Raw genomic sequence first — 22094 nt, forward strand, 5'->3', positions numbered from 1 at the left:
TATACAGGTAACAGTGCTACATATGACAAAATGTATGTCCTGTGCCACAAGTAAATACAACACGGACTCTCAGTCACCCATACGGATATGTCCCATTCATACACACACATGTTCATATGTCCCCAAAGACAGTTGTCTCACTGACACATTTCAGCCCTGTCATAGTGTCCCTAGTCAGAATATTCTGTTCAAACCATACCATCTGGCTCTATGAACATTATGTTTAAAGTCAATGAAGCGTAGCGTGGGGGTGTCTGGTAAAAATGCGCAAGTAACTCATGAGGAGTTTCACTGATCAGAAGTAGCTCTCACTCCAGAAAAGGTTGGAAACCTCTGCTCTATGTACTACTAATATTTCATCTTAACCTGAGCCATCTGCCCCCAGACCAGGAGCAGATTTTTTAATATGGGATTAAACCAGATCAAATCTCTTACTAAACTATATTTGTGTGATTGTTTAAAAAAATGTATATCTGCGTGTGTATAAAAAGTCATGTTTAAGTGTATTTATTACACAAAATCCAGACCCAGCATGCAAAGGGGCTATTGAAGCAGTTGCATTCCAAGATTTTGCTTAACGTAGTTTATATCAGTCTTTTCTATTCTTGCTGTTTAAAGATGTGCCTTACAGTTGCCTGAAACGGAGTTGTATTGACTGAATAGGGGGGGAAGTTTTGTTAACAGAAACTATACAATACAGAGACCAATATGTATCTTCACCTACTGAGAAAAATCTGCAAATGATTAGCTTTAAAACCATGCTCCCACTCTGCCTGCGCACCGATCCTGCCTTTCCACTTGCAGTTCTGGTAAAAGTATGAACTCTGTCCTAAAAAAAGTCAAAGACTTGATAAAGAAGAGAGCATTTGCTGTAATGATATGGAGAGAGAGAAGGCTGACCATTAAACTATGACAATCAACTTCTGTGAGCCTAGTTGCTTCCTGTTTCTTTATGAGTGTTATTTGTTGTGTTAATATATAAATATTTCTAGTTAACTAACTCCATAAATATAAGTAAACAGATTCGGAAAAAACTGTAATTTAGATAAGAAGTTTTATACTTTTACCACCTCTATCAGCGCAACAAAAAAGCCTCAACTGAGAAGCAAGCACCTAAAGAAAGATCCAGTGTCACCAGGGCTGTGTGAACACCTGAACTATAACCAGCTGGTCCTCAAAAGAAATTATGGTTCAGCTCCCATCTACCCAGCAAACGTAGAGGAATGGCAAATAAAATCAGGTGAGGTTGTTGGACACACTTTTATTTTATCAGATTGTTCCTTTCTGTGCAAAATACAGTGGTACAATAAAAAATATTCTTTACGGAACACTGAAATCACTCTTTACCATTGTCTGGGCCACTAGGATTATGCGGCATGAGGGCCAAACATTTTGCATCAAATCCATGAAAATGATGTGGCTAGAAATCGAAATTATGAGTCATATCTCTGGCAGTGTTATTTTCATCTGACAGTGTTATTTTCATCCATTTGAGCTGGTAGAACATGTTTTCGAAATCCTTAAACTCTGCAACTTAAGTGGTAAATTCCTAATTACCTGGTAAAAGCTTCAGCCATAGAATAGCTTAAATCCACTGGCCATCACCACTGTCCATTTTTATCAACAATTTATTCTCAAACATTAGCCTAAGTATTGTAATTCTAATCAGTGCCCACTATTAGCTGCACCTTAAAGAAAATCTTGTTTAATACAGACTACCCAAAAATAATCATGTAATATGAAATAAATATATATTTACCATGTGTAATATAGTCCTGTATTGCCTTTGAGGGGTGCTGAAGACATTTTTATATCACTCAGGCGCTCATTACGAGGCTGGTGGTCATCAGACCGCCATACTTGCTGTGGCGGTCTTATCACCGTGGACCCTGCGGTAAAGACCGCTGCATTACATGTTGTGGGGTTTGGCAGAAGCCAAGCCACCAACACGTCGCCTAGCCCAACGGTGCGGTTGCACCGGCCAGGCTATCAGTGAGCACCTCCAGCCTGGTGGCAGGCCCCAGCCTGCCAGCTAAATTACAAGGCTGCAGACCGCCAGGCTTTCCGTGATGGTCACACCCGCCACGAAAACTCTGGCGGTAATGCACCTGGCGACAGGAATCCTCATTCCTGTCACCAGCACACACATGCACACATCCGCACACCTCCATGCACCCCCCCAACCGTACACATCCATCCAAACACCCCCACCCACCCTCCCCTCTGCACCGCATACATATACTCACCAGCTCTCCCCGTTCACTCACACAAAAACACTTACACAAGCACATGCACACATGCTCCAACAAACACCTTTCATCCACAAACACTCACTCACCCCATTCACAATCGTTCACACATGCACTCCCATCCACATTCATTCACACCCCCACCCCCTCTGCATTCATGCACACCCCACCACTCCACGCATACATATGTTAACTCAATCCCCCCTTTGCATAAGCACACTTGCACACATGCACCCCCAATCAGTGGCAGACTTGCACACAAACACCCCCACTCACTCGCTCACAAACACACACTCATACACCCCCATTTGCACACATACACGCACACATCACACTCATGCACCCAACACATAAACCAGTGAAAATGAAACAAGAGAAAATACTGCATTATTTTACACTTCTCAATCTCTTAATGTACTCTCATTAAATAAAATAAAGTTAGAATGATTGTTCAACAATATTGTATCGTAGTCTGTTAAAACTATAATGAAATCAGTGTATAGTTATGGTGATTGACGGGAAGCCACAAGCAAAGGTAATCCCCACAACTCAAAGTCGTATTATAGAGTTGGCGGTAAACCCTCAAAATCAGCCTGGACTACAAAAAGGGATGAAGATTGTGGGAGAGAGGAGCCAGAAGAGTATGCTGAACTGAACGGCCTTGCCGCTTCACATTAAACAGAAGGCTCCCAGTGATGAAAAGAGGAACCACCACCTTAAGGTCAAAATGAAAGGGCTGAAAAAGAGGACAAAAAAGGGTGAAATTGCATCAAGGGATTCTGAATCCCCTTAAGTGCCACCAGTGCTGAGAAGGCCTGCAAAGAAGAACAGACCAACCCTGTGTGATGCCAGAAGCCCAGAAAGATGAAGAAGAGGAAATCTTCTACAGAGAAGGGATTTAGGAGGAAGATCGTTTGAAGCAGGGGTAGAAGTATCAGATGTCAGAAGTGGTAGGCGGCAGGACACATTTCCAATTGACTTGGTCCAAACTGTGGTGGTATGGTGTGCTAAATAGCAATGAACTGGGCTGCGGCTATTAGTAATTACCAGTGTCTGAGAAGAATTCAAGCATTCCATCCAGTGCTTTTTTGTATACTAAAATTACAGAACATAACAAAACACCACCTGAGCATATAAACATGTACCACACTAGTGGTCTCTATTAAATGAATAGCCACTCAGTAGCAGTGGTATGGAGGCTGCCAGTTGCTCTGCATTGATACTGAGTAGCACAGCAGGAATGGTGGGGTTACGAGGTCTTTGCATAGTGAGTGGTCTGTCTTAAAGAAACTTTCTCCTGAAGCAGACTTGTTTCGCCTCATGATAGTAAATCACTGGACCAGCAGAAAGAAATGTCCTCTTAAAGCAGAACAATTTTTTCCCTTAAATGCTCAGTCCAGGTATCTTACAGGAATACAATACAGCAAAACAATGATCCCCTCGGGGGAGTGCAGGTCTCTACTTCCTTGGTAATTTTCAGAAGGCTATCAACTGATTGCTTATTATAGGGAAATTAATTCAGTTTATCATGGACAACAATGATATTGTACGCAGAATATATACAAAGACATATATAGACACATTGTATAAGAGGGTACTCCAAGAAATATGCAGTGACGGTAAGGGAATTACAGTGTGTAAGTGCTATGTAAAATGCATATATACAAAGCTAGTGGCTGACATAAATGTAAAATTCAGTTACACATTTCAGAATCATAATATGGCATGACAGATCCTGATTAAAGTCAGTCCTCTTAGATATTTGTCAATGTTTTGACCCCAATAAACATTATTTTGAAACAGGGCCATCATCAGGACCAAAAACAAGGTAGCACCTGGAAAGAGAGAATGGACCAAATTAACTAATATTCCTCTTGATTCAATGTGTATGGTTTCTTCTAGTAGGAATGGATTATAACACTCCAATCTTAAGTGAAACATCCAGGAATATCAATAACTGCACCTATTGGTCTTTTTCACATAACCCACGTCATGTTATTTATAAAAGATTCTGGAAAAGAATAGTATACCAGATGCAATTCAGTAAATAATAGCTACTTCGGCTTTAGTCATGACATAGCAATTGAATGACCCTGATATTGAGGGTTAAAACCTGAGAACCATCTATGGATCAGTGATGGATAGCTACCCGAAATGTAGTTCTTGAATGTATTCTATCACAAAACTATAAATAATCTATCATGCCTTATTAAAAAAACAGTGGCGGCTGGTTTCTATTTACGGCAGGTGGGATACAATGGTAATAGGTTTTAAAAAAGAAAAAGCACTTACCTGACTGTGTCGGATCTCCCTCTCCTCACGGCGTCTCCCTCTCGTCATGGCTCCAACGTGGCACGGGGATCAGGAAACAGCGCTACCAAATCCTGATGCTGGTTTCATACTGAAAACCAACATGAAACCAGCGCCATGATTGGTGGGAGCGGGCTGTCTCAGCGCTCACCAGATCGCTGGAGGGCTGTGCTTTCTCTAACCCAGCTGTCTTAAGACAGCTGGGTTAGAGAAGTTTAAAGTGCACATGTCAGGCTGGCCAAAGGGACATGCACACTTTAGCTAAAGTGCATAGCTTCCTGCTGCTATCACTCAGCAGCAGAGCAGACGTGGCTCCACCCCACCTTGACACTCCATTCAGGAGGGGGTGATGAAAAATAAAATGGTAATAAAGAAAGTTTTTTACCATTTTATTTTTCAGCTCTGGGGCATTGTTTTAGAGGGGCGACGGTCCTCGGCTCTCCTGAAGGGGCCGTCCCTGTCTAGAAAACCAAGGACTAAAACCAAGGCTATATTTGTGGGTGACTCACCAGCAAAAAGCAAGTAAAGTAAGGCAGGAAAATTCTACTCCAACATAGTCTACAGATCGGTTGCAGTTGGCTTGAAATATTCTGTAAATACGAAAACAATACTGTAAATAAAAAGGGAACATAGTATGGCTGGGTGCATGTGTTCTGAATATTAAACAAAAACACCACAAAGGACTAAAAAAAACTGAAAAAGTTTGTAAACACTCATTAGAAATAGTCAGGAAAAAATACAGGGATGTAAGATTGTACTTCCCTTGTGTTTTGCAAACTACAGTGGAAACAGAACAAACCTTAAACCCAAGTGAGTCTTAGGCAAAATTATTAATCCAATTCATTTGTGTTGTGTTAACTTTGGGTCCAAAAATACCATCAGATGTGTCCACCCCAAGTTGATTTATGTAAGAGCGAAGACAGATCTGGATAAATATAATCAATGTCATTATATATCAAATGAATACAACTTGTGGCCGGCCTTCCATTGTGTTGAGTCCATGTACAATTGAGTCCAATTTCTCAATCCACTGAAGCTCTTACCTTGAAAGTAAATTTGACTTGTCTACACCTCTCAGCACAACTTCACTTGATCAATCACTTGTATGCCCTCTGCTGTGTGGTTAAGAAGCTGGAAATGTTCAACTATAGGTGCTCCTACAACTCCACACTTGTTCCAGCTATTCATCAATATACATCAAAGGAAAGAGCCCACTCTGGCTTCAGGCTCTGACGAAGACCATGTTGGTCGATATGCGTGAGCTTTAATAAATCTTTCGAAAGCATCATTCTGGAGTGTGGTCTCTTTCCTTTGATGTACTTTGTGGTCCGGGAACCCCTAGAGGTCCGTGAAGCCTCCTCAGGGGGTCCGCGACTTCTTAGAAAATTGAATAATATTAAAAACATAATAAAGTGAATATACATAAAGTGGCTAACTGTACAACTGAAATTTTTAAATCATACGGTAAATGTTGAGAGATTTGAAATTGGAGGGTAAAAATGAAATAAGTATCCTCAGATTGTTTTGTGGGAACAATGTAGGTGCATCAAACAAAGTGTAGTATGCATGATGTGTGGATTCAACTGAATTTAGAAAAGCTCTAACCTTTCTATTAAAATTATTATTTTTTATTTATGTTTGTTTGCAATTTAAATAAAATGTGTTATTATTTGCGTATGTGTTTGAATGCTTGTTTCACTAGTTTTTGTGTATTGTTTTACATTTCAAATCATCGACAATATTTAGGCTAGGGTACACAATCTTGATGGCTGGCTTTTAAAGGACGGATTGCCCCACCAACTGCCTCCAAGATGACAGTGAACCTCCTGTCATCTTTGAGGTTTACTATCAGAGTGCAGAAGTCACACCTGACTCCTTCTCTGTCTTTCCCCTTCATTAAAGCCATTCTGGGCACTGTCCAGATTAAATTCCTTTCCCCCCAGAAACGAGAGTCTAGGACATACAGGCAATTATTCAAATCTTTCATCCTTCGTCTTGGATTTCAGTGAGGCTGACCCAGGCTGCTGGAACTGATGGACCCCTGCACCCTGCTAGTCAAACACGCCAGGTGGCATATGCGGTCTCTGAAGTCTCAGTGGGCCCAACCTCATTTAGGCCTCTCCAACCACAGAGGTGGCGATCAGAGTCATCTTTTTCTTTTTGTATATGTTTATTGAGAAGTACATGTCAATATATAAACTGTGTTAAAAAGAGAAACAATAAATCAAATTATGGCCACATATGAAAAATATTATGAAATATTAACTTCTCAGATTTCTAAACACAAAACACATTATACATATATCAATAAAGGCAATATATGAGATTATTTATAAGGCATTAACTGCATTAACTCTTAGAAGTAGACCTATAAAAGAAAATCTGGTAATAAAGAATTATGCAATATGTATTAAACCATATATTATAGGTTGTTAGAAGATAGTCAGAATAGTAATATCATACAAATCCACATATATAACATTTCAAATGGAGATATTCCTGCCAATTCAACAGTGTTGAATTGGTGAGCAGTAAATCCTACTTAAAATAACAGTGTTAATGGGTGAATTGTCAATTGTCTTAATAATAACCTCATGACTCAAAACAATAATAAAAATGTCTTAATAAGGATAGGAGACAAAGAAGGAGAAAACATTTAGGTGTGAATATTAATAAAATATGTATTAGCTAGAAATGGTTTCCAAATTTGGATGAAAATCCCAACATTATCTTGCAACCTGTAAATCAGCTATTCATATGATGCCATGTTATACATTTCAATAATCCATTCATCATGTGTGGGACGTTGTGGTGTTCTCCAGTGTCGTAATATACAAATGTTTGCTACAGTGAGTGCTATAGCCATCAATCTTCTTCTATGGTTTGTTAGATTTGGAAGATCAGTAACATCATGTAATCTAACTAATTTTTCTGTTAAAGGAATGGGCACATGTATAGCTCTGTTTAGAGAGGAAGTTATAGAAGACCAGTATTCCGTCAAAACTGGACATCGAAATAAAATGTGTAGGATATCACAATCCTCATGAGGACACCTCCAGCAGGTAGAATGGTGTAGTAAACCTGCTGCCTTGAGTTTTTGTGGTGACCAGTACCAATTATGAAGACTTTTGAAAAGAGTAAATTTCATTCTTGCCTCTCTGATTCCTTTATCCATGTTCATAACAACATCTGACCAGTCCACATTGGAATACGCTACATTAAGTAACCCTTGCCATTTGACGTGGAGTTGTGCTAGTAATGGTGATGAGCGTAGTTTATGCACAATGAGATTATAAAATCCAGAGACCGCTCCTTTTAATTTCCCCCAACTTTTTAAGTATTGTATGACTAGGGAATCCTCAGGTATCCACGGAAATGGTCCTAGTCTACAAAATAGAGCTTGTTTCAATTGTAAGTATTTCCCCTTTTGAGAGCTAGGGAGTTGAAATTCTATCTGAAGCATCGTAAAGGTTTTAAGCTTGCCTTCTAAAGTGAATAAATGATCCAGAATTAGAATACCTGCTCTCTCCCAAGTATCCCAGGAAATTGTCTATTTCCCTATTCTAATATCAGCGTTATGCCATATGGGAGCCTCATTATGTAGCCTCGGGTTACTGTTAAAGAGTTTGTGGGCGTGTATTCAAATCTTAAGCATAGACTGAATAATAGGGTTAGTAGTTTGTAAAGCAGGCGATTTATGAGTATAAAACATTTGCAAACCTGAAGATGCCTGTAAAGATTGCCTTTCAATAAGAACCCGTAGTGGAGGGGTCATCCTGTCTTAGCCAAAGATAAACCAATTGAGATAAATGGAGGGCTGTATAGTAATGTTAAATGCATAGTAAACTAAGGCCACCAGATCGCCTGTGAGCAATCGATTTGGAGATTTTGAGTCCAGGTCTCAGAGATCCCCAAATAAAGGTTTTAATACCTTTGTCAATGTCTCGCAATATTGATATTTTAACTGTCAAAGGTAACATATCTAAAACATAAGTGAAACGAGGCATTATAATCATTTTCACTGCTTGGACTCTACCCCAAAAGGACAGGTTAAGATGGGAACATTTTTCATATTCTGATTTTGTTTTAGCAATGAGTGGATCTAAGTTATCTTGAATCATACATTCTAAACCTGTGTTGATATAAACACCTAGATACTTCTGGTGGTCTGCTTTCCATTTAAAATTGTAGCCTAAGATAGCTGCTTTTGTTGTGCCCCGGGACAATGGGAGAGCTTCACTCTTATTCCAATTGACTTTGTATACAGAAATGTTTGAGAAGCGAGAAATAGTAGACATGAGTGCCGAGAGTGAAGTAGGTAGATCCGTAAGTGTGAGTAATATGTCATCCGCGTATAGATGTAGTTTTAAGATGCCTGTTGGTGTGGGAATGCCTGCTACTTGTAAACACTGTCTTATTGCTGCAGCCAGTGGTTCAAGAGCAAGAAGAAATAAGAGGGGAAGTAAAGGGCAATCCTGGGGGGTACCTCTTTGCACTAAAAAGGTTTTTGAAAGGAAACCCCCACAATTCACATGTGCAGTTGGTGTCTCGTATAACCATTTAACCTTAAAGATAAAATCATTACCTAATCCCAACCTATGCAATGTACGGAACATATAGCTCCATTCAATGCGGTCAAAGGCCTTCTCTGCATCTAAGGATAATGCTACTCTGTCTTCTCCAGCATCCTTGGAAAACCAAAGTATGTGAGCCAAAGTGCGGAGATGGCTACAAGAGTTTCTGCCTGGCATGAATCCAACTTGAGAATTATGTATGAGTTTAGAAATTACTTGTTTGAGTCTTTTGGCAAGAATGGTGGCTAATAGCTTTGAATCTGTATTCAGAAAAGAAATCGGACGATAGTTACTGCAGTATAATGGATCTTTTTCAGGTTTGGGAAGGACAGTTATGATAGCTTTATTTGAGAGTGAGGAGAGACTACCAGTTTCCTCTGCTTCTTTATAAACCTCATAAAGGGCATCTATTGCTTCTGGTTTTACCCAGTGTTAAAATTCGCCAGGAAAACCATCTTCTCCCAGTGCTTTATTGTATGGGAGACTGGAGATTGCTTGCGCAATTTAATCCTTTGTTATTTGGCCCACCAGTATGAGCCGGTCTTGTTCATTGAGATAGGGGAGTGTTGTTGGATCAAAGAATTTCTGTTCTTTGAGGAGGTCATCCTCAACTTCTAAACTAGGGGCCAGATGTAGCAACCGAACATTTTGCGAGTCGCAATTTGCAACTCGCAAAATGGTATGCAGAAAGGTGTCTCAGAGACCTTCTGCGACTCGCTGTGGAGTCGCAAAGACCCACCTCATGAATATTAATGAGGTGGGTCGCAAATTGCGACCCCATAGCGAGTCCCTGCACTCATAGGGATGGTGGCCTGCTGGAGACAGCAGGCCTCCATGTCTGTGACTGCTTTTTTTAATTAAAGGAAAACGAGTTGCAATTTAAAAAAATAATGAAACCATTTGGTTTCATTTTTTCAGAGTAGGCAGTGGTCCATTGGACCACTGCCTGCTCTGAAAAAATATTTTCAGCGACATTTACAAAGGGGGGGACCCCTTCCCGTTTGCGAATGATTTACCATCCACTTCAAGTGGGTGTTAACTGCGAATTGCTTTGCGACCGCTTTCGCGGTCACAAAGCAATTCTACATTGCGGTGCGAGTCGCAAATAGGAAGGGAACACCCCTTCCTATTTGCGAGTTGGATTCACATTTTGCGAGTCGGTACCGACTCGCAAAATGTGAATCAGCATCGCGATGGCCGTTTTGCATGTCGCAAACTGCGTTTTTCGCAGTTTGCGACATGCAAGCCGGTTGCTACATCTGGCCCTATATAACTTAGTATAATAATCTGCAAACGTATTAGCTATTGCTTGAGTCTCAGTTATTAGTTTACCCTCAGGGTTATATATAGCTGGAATAACTGTCATAGCTTCTCGCTGTTTTAATCGTGCCGCTAATAAACGGCCTGCTTTTTCTCCTTGTTCGTAATTGCGAGCCTTAAGTCTATATAGCATATGTTCTGCTTTGGAAGTTTATAGGGCCTGATTACAACTTTGGAGGAGGGTGTTAATCCTTCCCAAATGTGACGGATATCCTGCCCACCGTATTACGAGTTCCATAGGATATAATGGACTTGTAATACGGCGGATGGTATATCCGTCACATTTGGGACGGATTAACACCCTCCTCCAAAGTTGTAATCAGGCCCATAGTGTATTAAGTTCCATCTTAGCTTTTTCCAATCTGCATCTGGAAGTTTCAGTTGGATTACTAAAATGAGTATGTGTCAGTGTTTTGAAATCATTTTCCAAAATGGCCTGTTGTTCTATTCTGCGTGTATTTGTTATGGCAGAATCCCTCATAATTTTCCCCCTAATAGTGGCTTTTGAGGCTGCACATAAGATTTGTGGAGAAGAAACTGAGCATTTGTTATCTTTCCTATAAGTAGTCAAATGTGATTGTAATTGTGACTTCTGCCCGTAGTTTGTTGCAAGATATGTTTAATCGCCATGGTTTCCTACAAGGGCGTTTCAGACCCCAATCAAGCAGGAGACTTATAGGAGCATGATCTTTCTAAAATATCACAATCTAGTTCTTGTGGTGTAATAGAATGTGAAATAAGGAAGTAATCTATTCTAGAATGGGAATCATGTACTGTCGAGTGATATGTAAATCCCTTATCTGATGGATGTAGTTAACGCTAGATATTGATCAAACCATGATCTTCTCTGATGTCTCCCAGTATGGCTGTATCTCTACCATGAGTTGTGTCCAGGGGACCTGTTCTGTCTAAGATCACATCTGGTGCAAGATTCCAATCGCCTCCCAGAACTATTCTGGAAATTCCTATTTCTGTTAGAATTCTATTTAGATGAAGAAAAAAGGGGGCTTTAGTCCCAACAGGGGCATAAATGGAACTCACTCCTAATATATTATTACCAACTTTAAGCTTGGCTAAAACAAATCACCATCCTCATCTGACCATGACTGTAGTATTTGGCATTGCTGTGTTTTCCGTATTAGAATGGCTATACCACTTTTCCTAGTAGTAGTGTGGGATGTAGCATCTCCTGGTATGTGATAAGGGGATTTGCAGCTGTAAAGAATCTGGCCTACCCAATTTCGTTTTAGGTTTTCTGATTCTATATCAAGATAGACGAGTCTCCTGGATAAGAGGAATGTCAATATGTTTGGAGGCCTAATAGGAAAATATTTTATTCCTTTTAATGTAATTAGTAAAGCAATTGACATTGAGAGAGACAATTTGCATAGGACTTGATGATGCTGACTGGAAATGTTAGAGTATATTTGTACTGTGTGAAACTGAATCAAAATGCTAATAAAGGGAGAAGGAAGTAGATATATTATATGGTAATGTGATAATGTGAACTTACTGGAGGGAAAAAAAAACTATCTGGAGTGTAGTATACCTAAAACCAATATGTGAGACTATAATCATAAAATATTGTTAACACTGAATTCTAAATGGTGTAAGTACACAGTTCTAAGTGCTAGAATGCAAAAGAACACTGCAGATCAAAGAATATATATCTTTTGTCGTGGGTCTAAACATCAATTCGAAACCCTGACTCTGCAGGGGAGGAAAGGAAAACCATTCATGGTAAATAGATTATAAAAAAAACCACTCCATGGAGTTATAAAATCTATCCAAGAGAAAATCTGCATATACAAATACAGTAGGAAATGTACATGGTTATTGAACAACAGTATATGAGGATAGGAAATCAATCGTATCCATCAGAATGAAAAATTGCAGTAGAACAGTAATAACATTATATTAATACATAGCATGTATAAATATACTTATCTAGCTGGAAGAAGTGATAGTGGAAGATTGAGCATCAGTTACTTTATTAAAAGACGTGGATGACCTTAGAGGTGATCTCGATTTGTCTCTGGGATTTTCCTGTTTGAGTACCTCTATGCAGTGGACTGCTTTATCTCTGTCAAACTGTTTCTTAAAGGTACGGATGTGTAATCTACTGGTACGATGGTTCAGTGGAGAAGTCTGCAGCAATAAATACTTTATGGCCTTCAAAGTCATACGGACCATGTTTACGAGCAGCTGTTAATATTTGGCAGACCTGTTCATGACGTAAGAGGCATGCTATAATCGGTCTAGGTCTAGATTCAAGAGTTGAAGTTAAAGTTCTTGATCAAATTCTGTGAGCTCTCTGCAACTCAAGGGGATGCTCAAAAGATATGTTCAGTAGCCCCGGTATTAAAGTTAGTAGCACGTTCTTCACATCATTAGTGACTTCCATTTTTTCTAGAATTCCATAAACACAAATGTTATTTCTTCGGGCCCTGGCTTCCAAATCTATAACTTTTTGTTTTAGGTGCCAGATATCTGGACCCCAGTACTCCGCATTATCTAATTTCTCTTCCAAAAAAGTGGTTCTTTTATCTAAAATATACACTTTGTTATGAAAAGAGTTGAGATCCATCCATATTTTCTTCATTTCTGTTGCGAGATCTGACATTTTGACATCCATAGATCCCAGTCTTTGCCCCACAGTAGAGATCTATTTTAAAATAAGGTCCATAGAAGCAATGTCATGTGGGTCAATAGTAGACGTGCCTGGAGGTACAGTGTTCCCTACTATTTGTGTAAACAAAAGCTTTCTATTAGGTTTGCCACTGGCCATACTGTTATACTTTAATGTTAGAGAAGACAATAAATAAGTACAGCTTAGTAATCAAATATGATATCCAATCGACTCACAAAGTAGGTAGATATTAGCACTGTAAATAGTAACAGACATCTGAGATTTTAAAATTATGGCTATATGGTTTCAAGCGGGCGTCGCTGAAAAACAGTGCATCAGAAATGTTGTACAGTTTTCGACTGCCTACCTAAATTCACCTTACCCCCTCTGCTGATAGGAATTCCGGTGTTTACTTAATTTCGTAGTAGAGTTTGAATTGTCAAATTTAGAGAAATACCACAGAAGTGAAAGTTCATATGCTTCTCATACAGCAGCTTTTCGACATTCAAGGAAAGGAATTTCACATATCTCTTCAGAAACTGTCTGTGTTTTCTGATAGAATTAGTAATTTTCACAAACTCTGTCAGTTGTAGGAATGGTGTACAACACTCACTTGCCAAACTGTATTTACACCACACACCGGTAGACAAGAAATGCCTGCGCTTACATAATCACATAATGGAATCTGAACAGTGAAGTGAAGAGAAATACCTCAGAGTTGAGAGTTGTCAGAAGCTTCTTTTACAGCAGCCTTTTTACTTATCTCACCAGCAGCTGGCTGTGTTTCCTGACAGAATTAGTCTTTGCCACAGACTTCTAGAATTTTAAAAAATAATGACTGAATGCTTTCAGACAGGTGTCCCTGAAAACCAGTGCATAAGAAATAACTCACATCTTTTGCCTGCCTATCCAAATTCCCATTACACCCCTGCTGATAGGAATTCCAGCATTTACTTAATTGTGTAGCAGACTCTAAACTGTCAAATGAAGAGAAATACCTCAGAAGTGAAAGTTCATATGTTTCCCCTACAGCAGCCTTTCAACTGTCAAGAAAGGGAATCCACTTATCTGTTGAGAAACTGGCTGTATTTCCTGACAGAATGAGTAACTTTCACAGACTCTCTCATCTGCAGAAATGGTGTACAACACATACTTTCCAAACTGCATTTGCTCCACACACTCTGACAAGAAATTCCTGTGCTCACATATTCATGTAATGGAGTCTGAACAGTTAAATGAAGAGAAAATACCTCAGAGTTGAGAGTTGTCAGAGGCTTCCCTGTGCTGTGTGGAGAGTTCAACCAAAGGTCAGCAGTAATTTAATTCCCCTGGAGCAGCCTCCCAGTTTAAACAGGAAGAAAACCCCCCTCATCTCTTCAGCAGCTGACTCTGTGTCCTGACAGAAAGTGTTGTTCTTTGCTCAGCTGAGGGGCCGTGTTCAGGTGATTTGTAGACGGGCTTCAGGGCTTCAATTAAGAACTCTGTTTTAACTGTCATCTCTCACTTCGGAAATAACTTCGGAGGTATGTCGCTATTATCACATGTATATTTCCTTTAATTCTGGCTCCAAGGAGGCTTTTTGACAGCTGTTTAGGTAATCCTTCTCCCCTCGAGTCTCGGAGCTCTACGTTGAGGCGGCCATTTCATACGGCAGCCAGACTCCTCCCCGATCAGAAGCATCTTGTCTCTGTCAGGGACACAGCTCCATATCAACCTTTTGGAGCTGAAGGCTATTTTCTTGGCATTGAATGCCTTCCTTACATCCATCGAGGGGAGATTACTTCAGGTGCTTACAGACAAAATCAACACCATGTAGTATTGCAACAAGTAGAGCTGGGTTGGGGTCACAGACCTTATGCCAGGAGTCACTGGGCCTCTGGAAATGGCTAGACCATCAAGGAATTTTCCTGGTGCCATGCCGAACAAGCTCAGCCGCTGATGCCTCATGGATCACAAATGGTGGTTCCACAAATGGGGAGAACAGTTAATCCTGACCATCTCCCAAAATATATAATTATATATGTTTCAGATTTTAGAATTTAGTATGACGTCTGGACTTTTTCACTAATAAAAGTATGCCATCTGCATACAATGACAGCAAGATCCTAGGGGAAACACATTTTATTGCACAGCTATGGTGTATCATTCTGAATAGGCAAGCCAGGGGTTTAATCAGTGGGACGAAAAGAACCAGCAACAGGGGAGAACCCTGTTACGTACCTCATTCAAACTGTATGGGGGCAGATATCTGATTGTTAGTTTTTTCTGGCTATTGGCTCCGTATATAGCAGTTCAATCCATTGTAGTATTGCTTTACCCAACCTCAGTCTTTTTAGGATCGGCTGTAGGAATGGCCAATCCATGGAATCAAAAGCTTTGGTGGCATCTAACAACACTGCTGCTGCACTAAGGTCTCAATCTGTTCGATGTGTAACTATGAACAGTATTCACAGATGGTTCACTGTAGAGCACCCAGGTATAGACCCTGATTGATCTAGATGTATCTATATTTATTAACAAGCCATCCAGCTTGAATAGTGCTATGACTATTGCTTCCCTTAATGTTGGAGGGAGTACCCCTTTATCTGTAGCCTCCTAATTCATTGAGAACAGGAAGGGGGTTAGTTCCTCAATATATTCCCTATGACATTCAATGGTTAGGCCACCCCTGCCAGTTACTCATATATTGATAGCCTCTTTTATTTCCTCTTGGGGTACAGGAGTGCACTGAAGTTCTTGTTCCATTTCTTCTAGCCATGCCAGCGTTACATTATCCAGGTATGTGTTAATGTCTGCAGTACATGTTTAAAATGTATGGCTGTAATAATAAATATAGCAATGTCTCTGGCATGGCCCTCCCTGTTTGTAATATTGGCACTGTGGTTGCATATGGGATGTGTGTATTTGTCTATATGTTTTTCTGTTCACATATGCAAGTACCTGGGTAGGGTTCTGGGGTTGTTCAGCCCTCTTATGTTCCTTGTCATCAGTTTGAGCAGAGTTGGAGCTATTGTATTATTGCTTCTGCTTTGCATTATATAGTCTATATCACATTAATGTGCTAGTTACAGCTGCCATTTTATACTACTGTTAATTTGTGCCAGTACATGGGATACACAACCAATGTTTTCCCATGAGCTCCCCCCTACCCTCCACTGGAATCAAACCTTCCAGTGACATTCCAAACAAACGTCCTGCTAATATAGTCAGCTTCCATTGTCACTTCCCTCCCAGCCCACATTTCCTAAACCAAAACCTGAACCAAAACAAGCTGTTGGGATGGCAGCAGGAACAGCAGTATATTTATAATTTTGATACCTCTGCTAATTGATTGAATTGCATCCTATACACTGTACTGCTATAGCAAACTTGATAATTTGACAGTTTGTTGTATTATTGAGCCCGTAATAGGCAACATGACAGTGTTCCAGAATGTGTGATCCTGTATGCCAGTATTTTTAAACAATTCAGGGGCATACTCTGTTTGCGCCAGATTTGCGTCGTTTTTTTTTACGCAAATCCGACGCAAAACTAACTCCATATTTATACTTTGGCGTTCGACGCGTCGAGCGCCAAAGATCTTGGAGTTTGCGTCATTTTTTTGCGTGGACACCTTCCTTGCGTTAATGATATGCAAGGTAGGCATTCCCTACTAAAAAATGACTCCGAGGCATGTGTGTCGTATTTATACTCCCGGGCAAAAATGACGCCCGGGAGTGGGCGGGTCAAAAAAAATGACGTCTACCCTCGTTAGCGTCATTTTGTAACGCCTGCTCAGGGCAGGCGTTAAGGGACCTGTGGGCTCGGAAGGAGCCCAGAGGTGCCCTCCCATGCCCCCAGGGACACCCCCTGTCACCCTTGCCCACCCCAGGAGGACACCCAAGGCTGGAGGGACCCATCCCAGGGACATTAAGGTAAGTTCAGGTAAGTATTTTTTTTATTTTTTTTTGTGGCATAGGGGGGCCTGATTTGTGCCCCCCTACATGCCACTATGACATAAGTCCCCTGGCATGGCCATTGGGCAAGGGGGCATGACTCCTGTCTTTGCTAAGACAGGAGTCATTTCTATGGGGGTTGGGAGTCGAACAAAACGGCGCAAATCGGGTTGAGGCGAAAAATTTGCCTCAGCCTGACTTGCACCATTTTTTGACGCCCAAGCTCCATATCCCCCTACGCCGGCGCTGCCTGGTGTACGTCGTTTTTTTCCACGCACACCAGGCAGCGCCGGCGGCTAACGCCGGCTAACGTCATTGATTAAATACGGCGCTCGCATGGCGCTTCAGAATGGCGTTAGCCGGCGCTAATTTTTTTGACGCAAAACTGCGTTAGCGCAGTTTTGCGTCAAAAAGTATAAATATGGCCCTCAGTGTATTGGCAAAAAGTCAATCTTCAACCACTAGACTGAAATGACAGATATATTATAACTTACTGTACTTAATGGGTATGTTACTCACTACCTCATTCATACAATTCTTAGTCATAGAGTGAGCTGAGTCTTCGTATAAAGAAAGCTCTTCTTGTTTATGCGTTATTTAATTCAGTTCTAATTTATGGGCAGGTAAGTTGAGTTCCAGCCTTATCTCTTTATCCATCGGTCTCACAATTCTAATTCCACGTCACTAAGCGATTGACTCTGCAGCCAGTGATCACGTCCATCTGTGCTGTTACGCTCGGGTGAGCCTTTAAGATGGCAGCTGTATCTTGAAGGTGTGAGAAAATATGCTTTTCCCTTTGATGGGGAACTTGGCATGCCACACCCCCAGCAATTGCAGCTTCTTCTTAACAGGGATAAACTTATTCTGTGCGTCCAGTACATTCTTTGTGAAATCTGAGTAGAAAGAGATCACTGAGGCACTGAAATGGTTTTATGTTTTCTCTCTCACCTGGCCAATATGTTATCTCGATATTGACCAATTTGGCAATGATGGCTCTTGTTGGTGCTCCCGGCACCGGGAATGGGGCCAGTGTACAGTGCACACATTGAACTACAAAGATCTGTGACAAATTTGCACGACTAAAGATCTTGCTGAGCGTATTTTCCAAGTATTTTTCAGTTTTACCCTTTGCTGTGGTCTCAAGTACGCCAATGATCCGAAAATTGCTTCTTCTTGACCTTGCTTCTAGTTCTTCATTCTGTACTGGGTATCATCTTTTTGTTAATTAGCACACAGAGTAAGCCATTTTAGTTTGGTTTAATGTCATAAACCATAAACAGAATTGAGAAGTAGCAATGCGAAAGAGCAAATGATCAATCAAATGTGTGAAGCCCAGTATAAATTGATCTTTTCATTAGACCATGGCTACCTTTAATACCAATATTTTTCATGTACAGGCATATGTTTTTGTACTTTTGGTACCTCACATATTTCACTCCAGGTAGGCAGGTTTGCAGTGCTGCATATCTTGTATTAGATCCTGGAAGGAGAATACTGCAGAACACAAACAAGCAAACATTCGTATATTCTCTCATTTGAAAAAACTGACATTATTGACTGCCCCCATGTACTCATGTTATTGTAGCTATAAGATTTATGAGATAAAGTGTCTGGAAAATATCTGTTGCAGAACTTAGGAGGAAAGGCTTCCCATGGTGGCCTCTTGTCAAGTGGTATTGCTGGCCTCTTCACCACTTTAGTGACACTTGAGCCATAAAATATTCACCTCAGTATCCTCTGGTTCCAGTGCAGAGGTTTGTACATCAGCATAAGAGAAATCCCCAAGCAAAGCCTTCTCCTCAATAAACTATAGTTCATTTTGAAGATAGCCATGCAATACCTTCTTTAAAAAACAGTAATAAGAAATGAGTTCAGCAACATATGACAAGAAAACAGGCTACTAAAGAGCAGTGGAGTAACGGAACTGGAGAGGGCCCCCCAGCAAAGAACAATGAGGAGGGCCCCCCTCCGGACTTACTCGGATGCTGAGGAGCTCAAATCATCCTGCACTGCAGGTGCTGCAGGGGCCTCGGGTATGCCACTACTAAAGAGCTTTCTAAAATGTAATTACCAAGTAGTCATATGAAAGCTTCAGCACTGCAAATTCTAAATGTGTAGCATTAGTGTTGTGGCTGCCAAGTACTCTGCATACTATATGAGGGACCTGGCAAAAGTAGCATTAGGCTGCTGGGAGCTCTGTTTAGTAATTGAGCACCACAACAGCAAGAAGGTTTCCCCAAAAGTAGACTGTGTTTGCCTCCCAAATTGCTAAGAAGATAGAAACATTCTCCTGAAGTGGGACTTTTCCATCTTGATACTCGTACCGTATGGTGCAGATTTACAGTAACAAGGCAAAATCACTTAAACTGCCTAACATAGGACACATCGAATGGGTATCTTCTCAGCTGAGCCAACGTATGAATCACAGTATCAAGAAAGCTGATGAGTGAAGGGGGCTGACCTGTCGTAAGGACTCTCATATCCCTACGAGACTGCTGGATTAGGATTGGCAACACCTTTGCTTGTAGGTGACTGAGTCACCCCTACATCAGTTGGCAGACTTTCGGACCAACTCTTCCGGCTTTCTAGCAGTACCTCACCAAAACCCAAATGGTAAAAGTGAGTTCTGGCTGACTAGCGCATGGACTCTGAAGTTCTCTCAGGGGAAATTATGGTGGAACAAGTCTTACCCTTTTCTCGCATTAGCAATAAGTCTCTTACAAACACACAGACAACAAAGAATATGCAGGATAGTTTTCAGTACATTTATTGAAAAGACTGCAACCTATGGAAAAATACATGAGCTGCAATGATTAGGATAATGACAAGAGACAAAATCAGGATTGTGAGAATAAGCAATGTGAATATGAACAATCCCAACATTTTGCGATAAACATGAATATACAAATTCCTCCCTAAAGCGTATTGTCTAACCTAAAGAGAGCAAGGCATGATACACCTAATCTTCCCAAGCCATGTCCATGAGAAGGCCCCCAACCCCCGTTACCTTAGAACAAGGTCGGCCTCCAGTCTCCAAATCAGGTGGTGTAGAGACACTAAGGCTGAGGTCTGCTACAAAGAGACGTGCAGTATGGATGGAATATCCTGGGTGGAACCCCCTTTAATGACCTTGGAGTGTTTTATAAGATCCATGTTATTGTCTGTTCAGACATCCTGACATGAGTATGTACCTAAGCGTTAGATTATGTACGCATACGTAGATCAGCAATATCAAAACAAAAATGACTGACATGTTCACATTCAGTTCTTGTCTAATGTGAAGGAAAGGAACATGATGACAATCCAATACGTATATTACTGATAATGACGCTTTCACTGAATGGCAACTGATTATAAAATAAAAACATTTCTTATAAAATGCAAGAACTGCAAGTACAGCTAAAATGAATAAAAATGAAAATGGAGCATTTGTATCTAGATAAAAAGGACACAGGCCTGCAAGATGAAGCTAAGCTAAACTCCTATGCCCAAGTAACTAAAATGTGAATGAGAGCGTGATAAAGCTATGGGTAGAGAGGGCTGGCTTGAAGCTCCGGTACGTATCTGTTTGAATGTAAGTATTATTTAATCCAGGTATAAACATAATTAAGTGTGATACTAATGGCACAAGCACCATTACACATCAAATCTAATAAAAACTTAACAAATATTGACAAATCCAATAGGTCTGGCGTTGGCCGCCTCATTTTTGCTTGTCAATGCTTGTTTTCTTTTGTAATTTTTGTTGCAAAGCGTTATTGTTGGGGATGCTGCTGTGCTCTGATCAATCAAAAAGTAAAAAAATTGAAAAGCTGAAATATTTTTTGGTCTCAAAAGGCACACATTTCCATAGTAGTGCTTGGCATTTAAGGGATACATTTTGGGTGTGGAGGTGCTACTTGTAAAATGGGCAGATCCTGTCACTCACAGTGAAGCTAACCAATGGCTTAAACGAGAGGAAACATTGTTCTGTGTTGCATGCTGTAATGGGTGGAAAAAAGTGTGAATGGCAGAAAAACAGACCAGTAGTTGAAAAAGGCTGGCTGTAAGTTCCTAAAGTAAAGTATATTATACACATAATTTTAGCAAAACTAAAACGTCTTGGCTAATGTCAGACTTTACAGTGGGGCTGATGCCCTGATACTTCACCACTGATCATGAAAGCCAAGTATTTGAGAGATTAGAAGTAGCAGCTTCCACTTGAAGCTACTGAAGAAACTTCACCTCTTCGAAAGTGAAAACCACCCATTCACTGTAGTACAAAAATCCCTGTTAACATCATAAGACATCATGTGCAGCCTGCCCCAGATGTCAAACTCCCCCTAGAATAGCAGGAAAAGTGAAAGAAGCCCCAAGTCACTCAAACCCTGGGAGGTCTGTTTGACCATCCATTAGGCATGCATACACAAACATGCATGCACACACGTGTGTACACACATGTACAGAGTCTCAAAACCCTTTCTGAAATTGGGCAGTACAGCACATAACATGCAGAAACTCCTTAACCGCCTATATAAACAAGCATTGACAAAGTAAATAGGTCTGTCATTGGCCGCCAACCTTTTTAATTTGTCAATGGTTGTTTTGTTTTGTCATTGTTTTTGCAAATCTTTATTGTTGGCGGAGCTGCTGGACAATCATTAATTCTAAAAAAGTGTCCCCCAAGCTGTATGTTGTAGTGGGCAGAAGAAAAGATGACTGACCCAACAACAGACCAATAGATGAAGACAACTGGCTGAAAGCCAGTTCAGTATATCTTACATACTGGGTTAGTGAATTCAGATATATATAATTCTGGAGGATCTTTAAAACATTGCAAATAAAATCAGTGCTTTCATTGGTCAAATATCAATGTAATGTGACACAAGTGTCTTCTTGTTTACACAGGTCTCCATCATAACAAGAAGAATGAGCCACATAATCAGAGATTGGCAATGCATTTTAAAAGTATCAGTGAAAAGGCTAGGAGCCAAGACCAAACACATGAAGAAAGCAGTACCAAATTATTGAGAAAGTTGCAACTCTCTCTTCCAGCCGTACAAGGAGCATCATCGGGGCTAAGGTAAGGCCAGGAGCA

At 40.5% G+C, this 22094-nt stretch overlaps 1 protein-coding gene and 1 long non-coding RNA gene across 3 annotated transcripts in view; one reads left to right on the plus strand and one right to left on the minus strand.

Moving 5' to 3' along the window:
* Positions 1–22094, plus strand: part of AGBL3 (AGBL carboxypeptidase 3) — a 480467-nt gene that overhangs the window by 413764 nt on the left and 44609 nt on the right. For both annotated transcript variants that reach the window (XM_069227938.1, XM_069227936.1), the window contains exons 20-21: positions 1080–1240; positions 21905–22079. In XM_069227938.1, coding sequence (XP_069084039.1) covers positions 1080–1240; positions 21905–22079 — 336 coding nt within the window. The remainder of the gene's footprint in view (positions 1–1079; positions 1241–21904; positions 22080–22094) is intronic.
* Positions 1–22094, minus strand: part of LOC138287490 (uncharacterized) — a 153345-nt gene that overhangs the window by 46635 nt on the left and 84616 nt on the right. The gene's annotated exons all lie outside the window — the stretch shown is intronic.

Source organism: Pleurodeles waltl, chromosome 4_1, assembly GCF_031143425.1.
Source record: "Pleurodeles waltl isolate 20211129_DDA chromosome 4_1, aPleWal1.hap1.20221129, whole genome shotgun sequence".
In the NCBI taxonomy this organism is placed as follows: Eukaryota; Metazoa; Chordata; class Amphibia; order Caudata; family Salamandridae; genus Pleurodeles; species Pleurodeles waltl.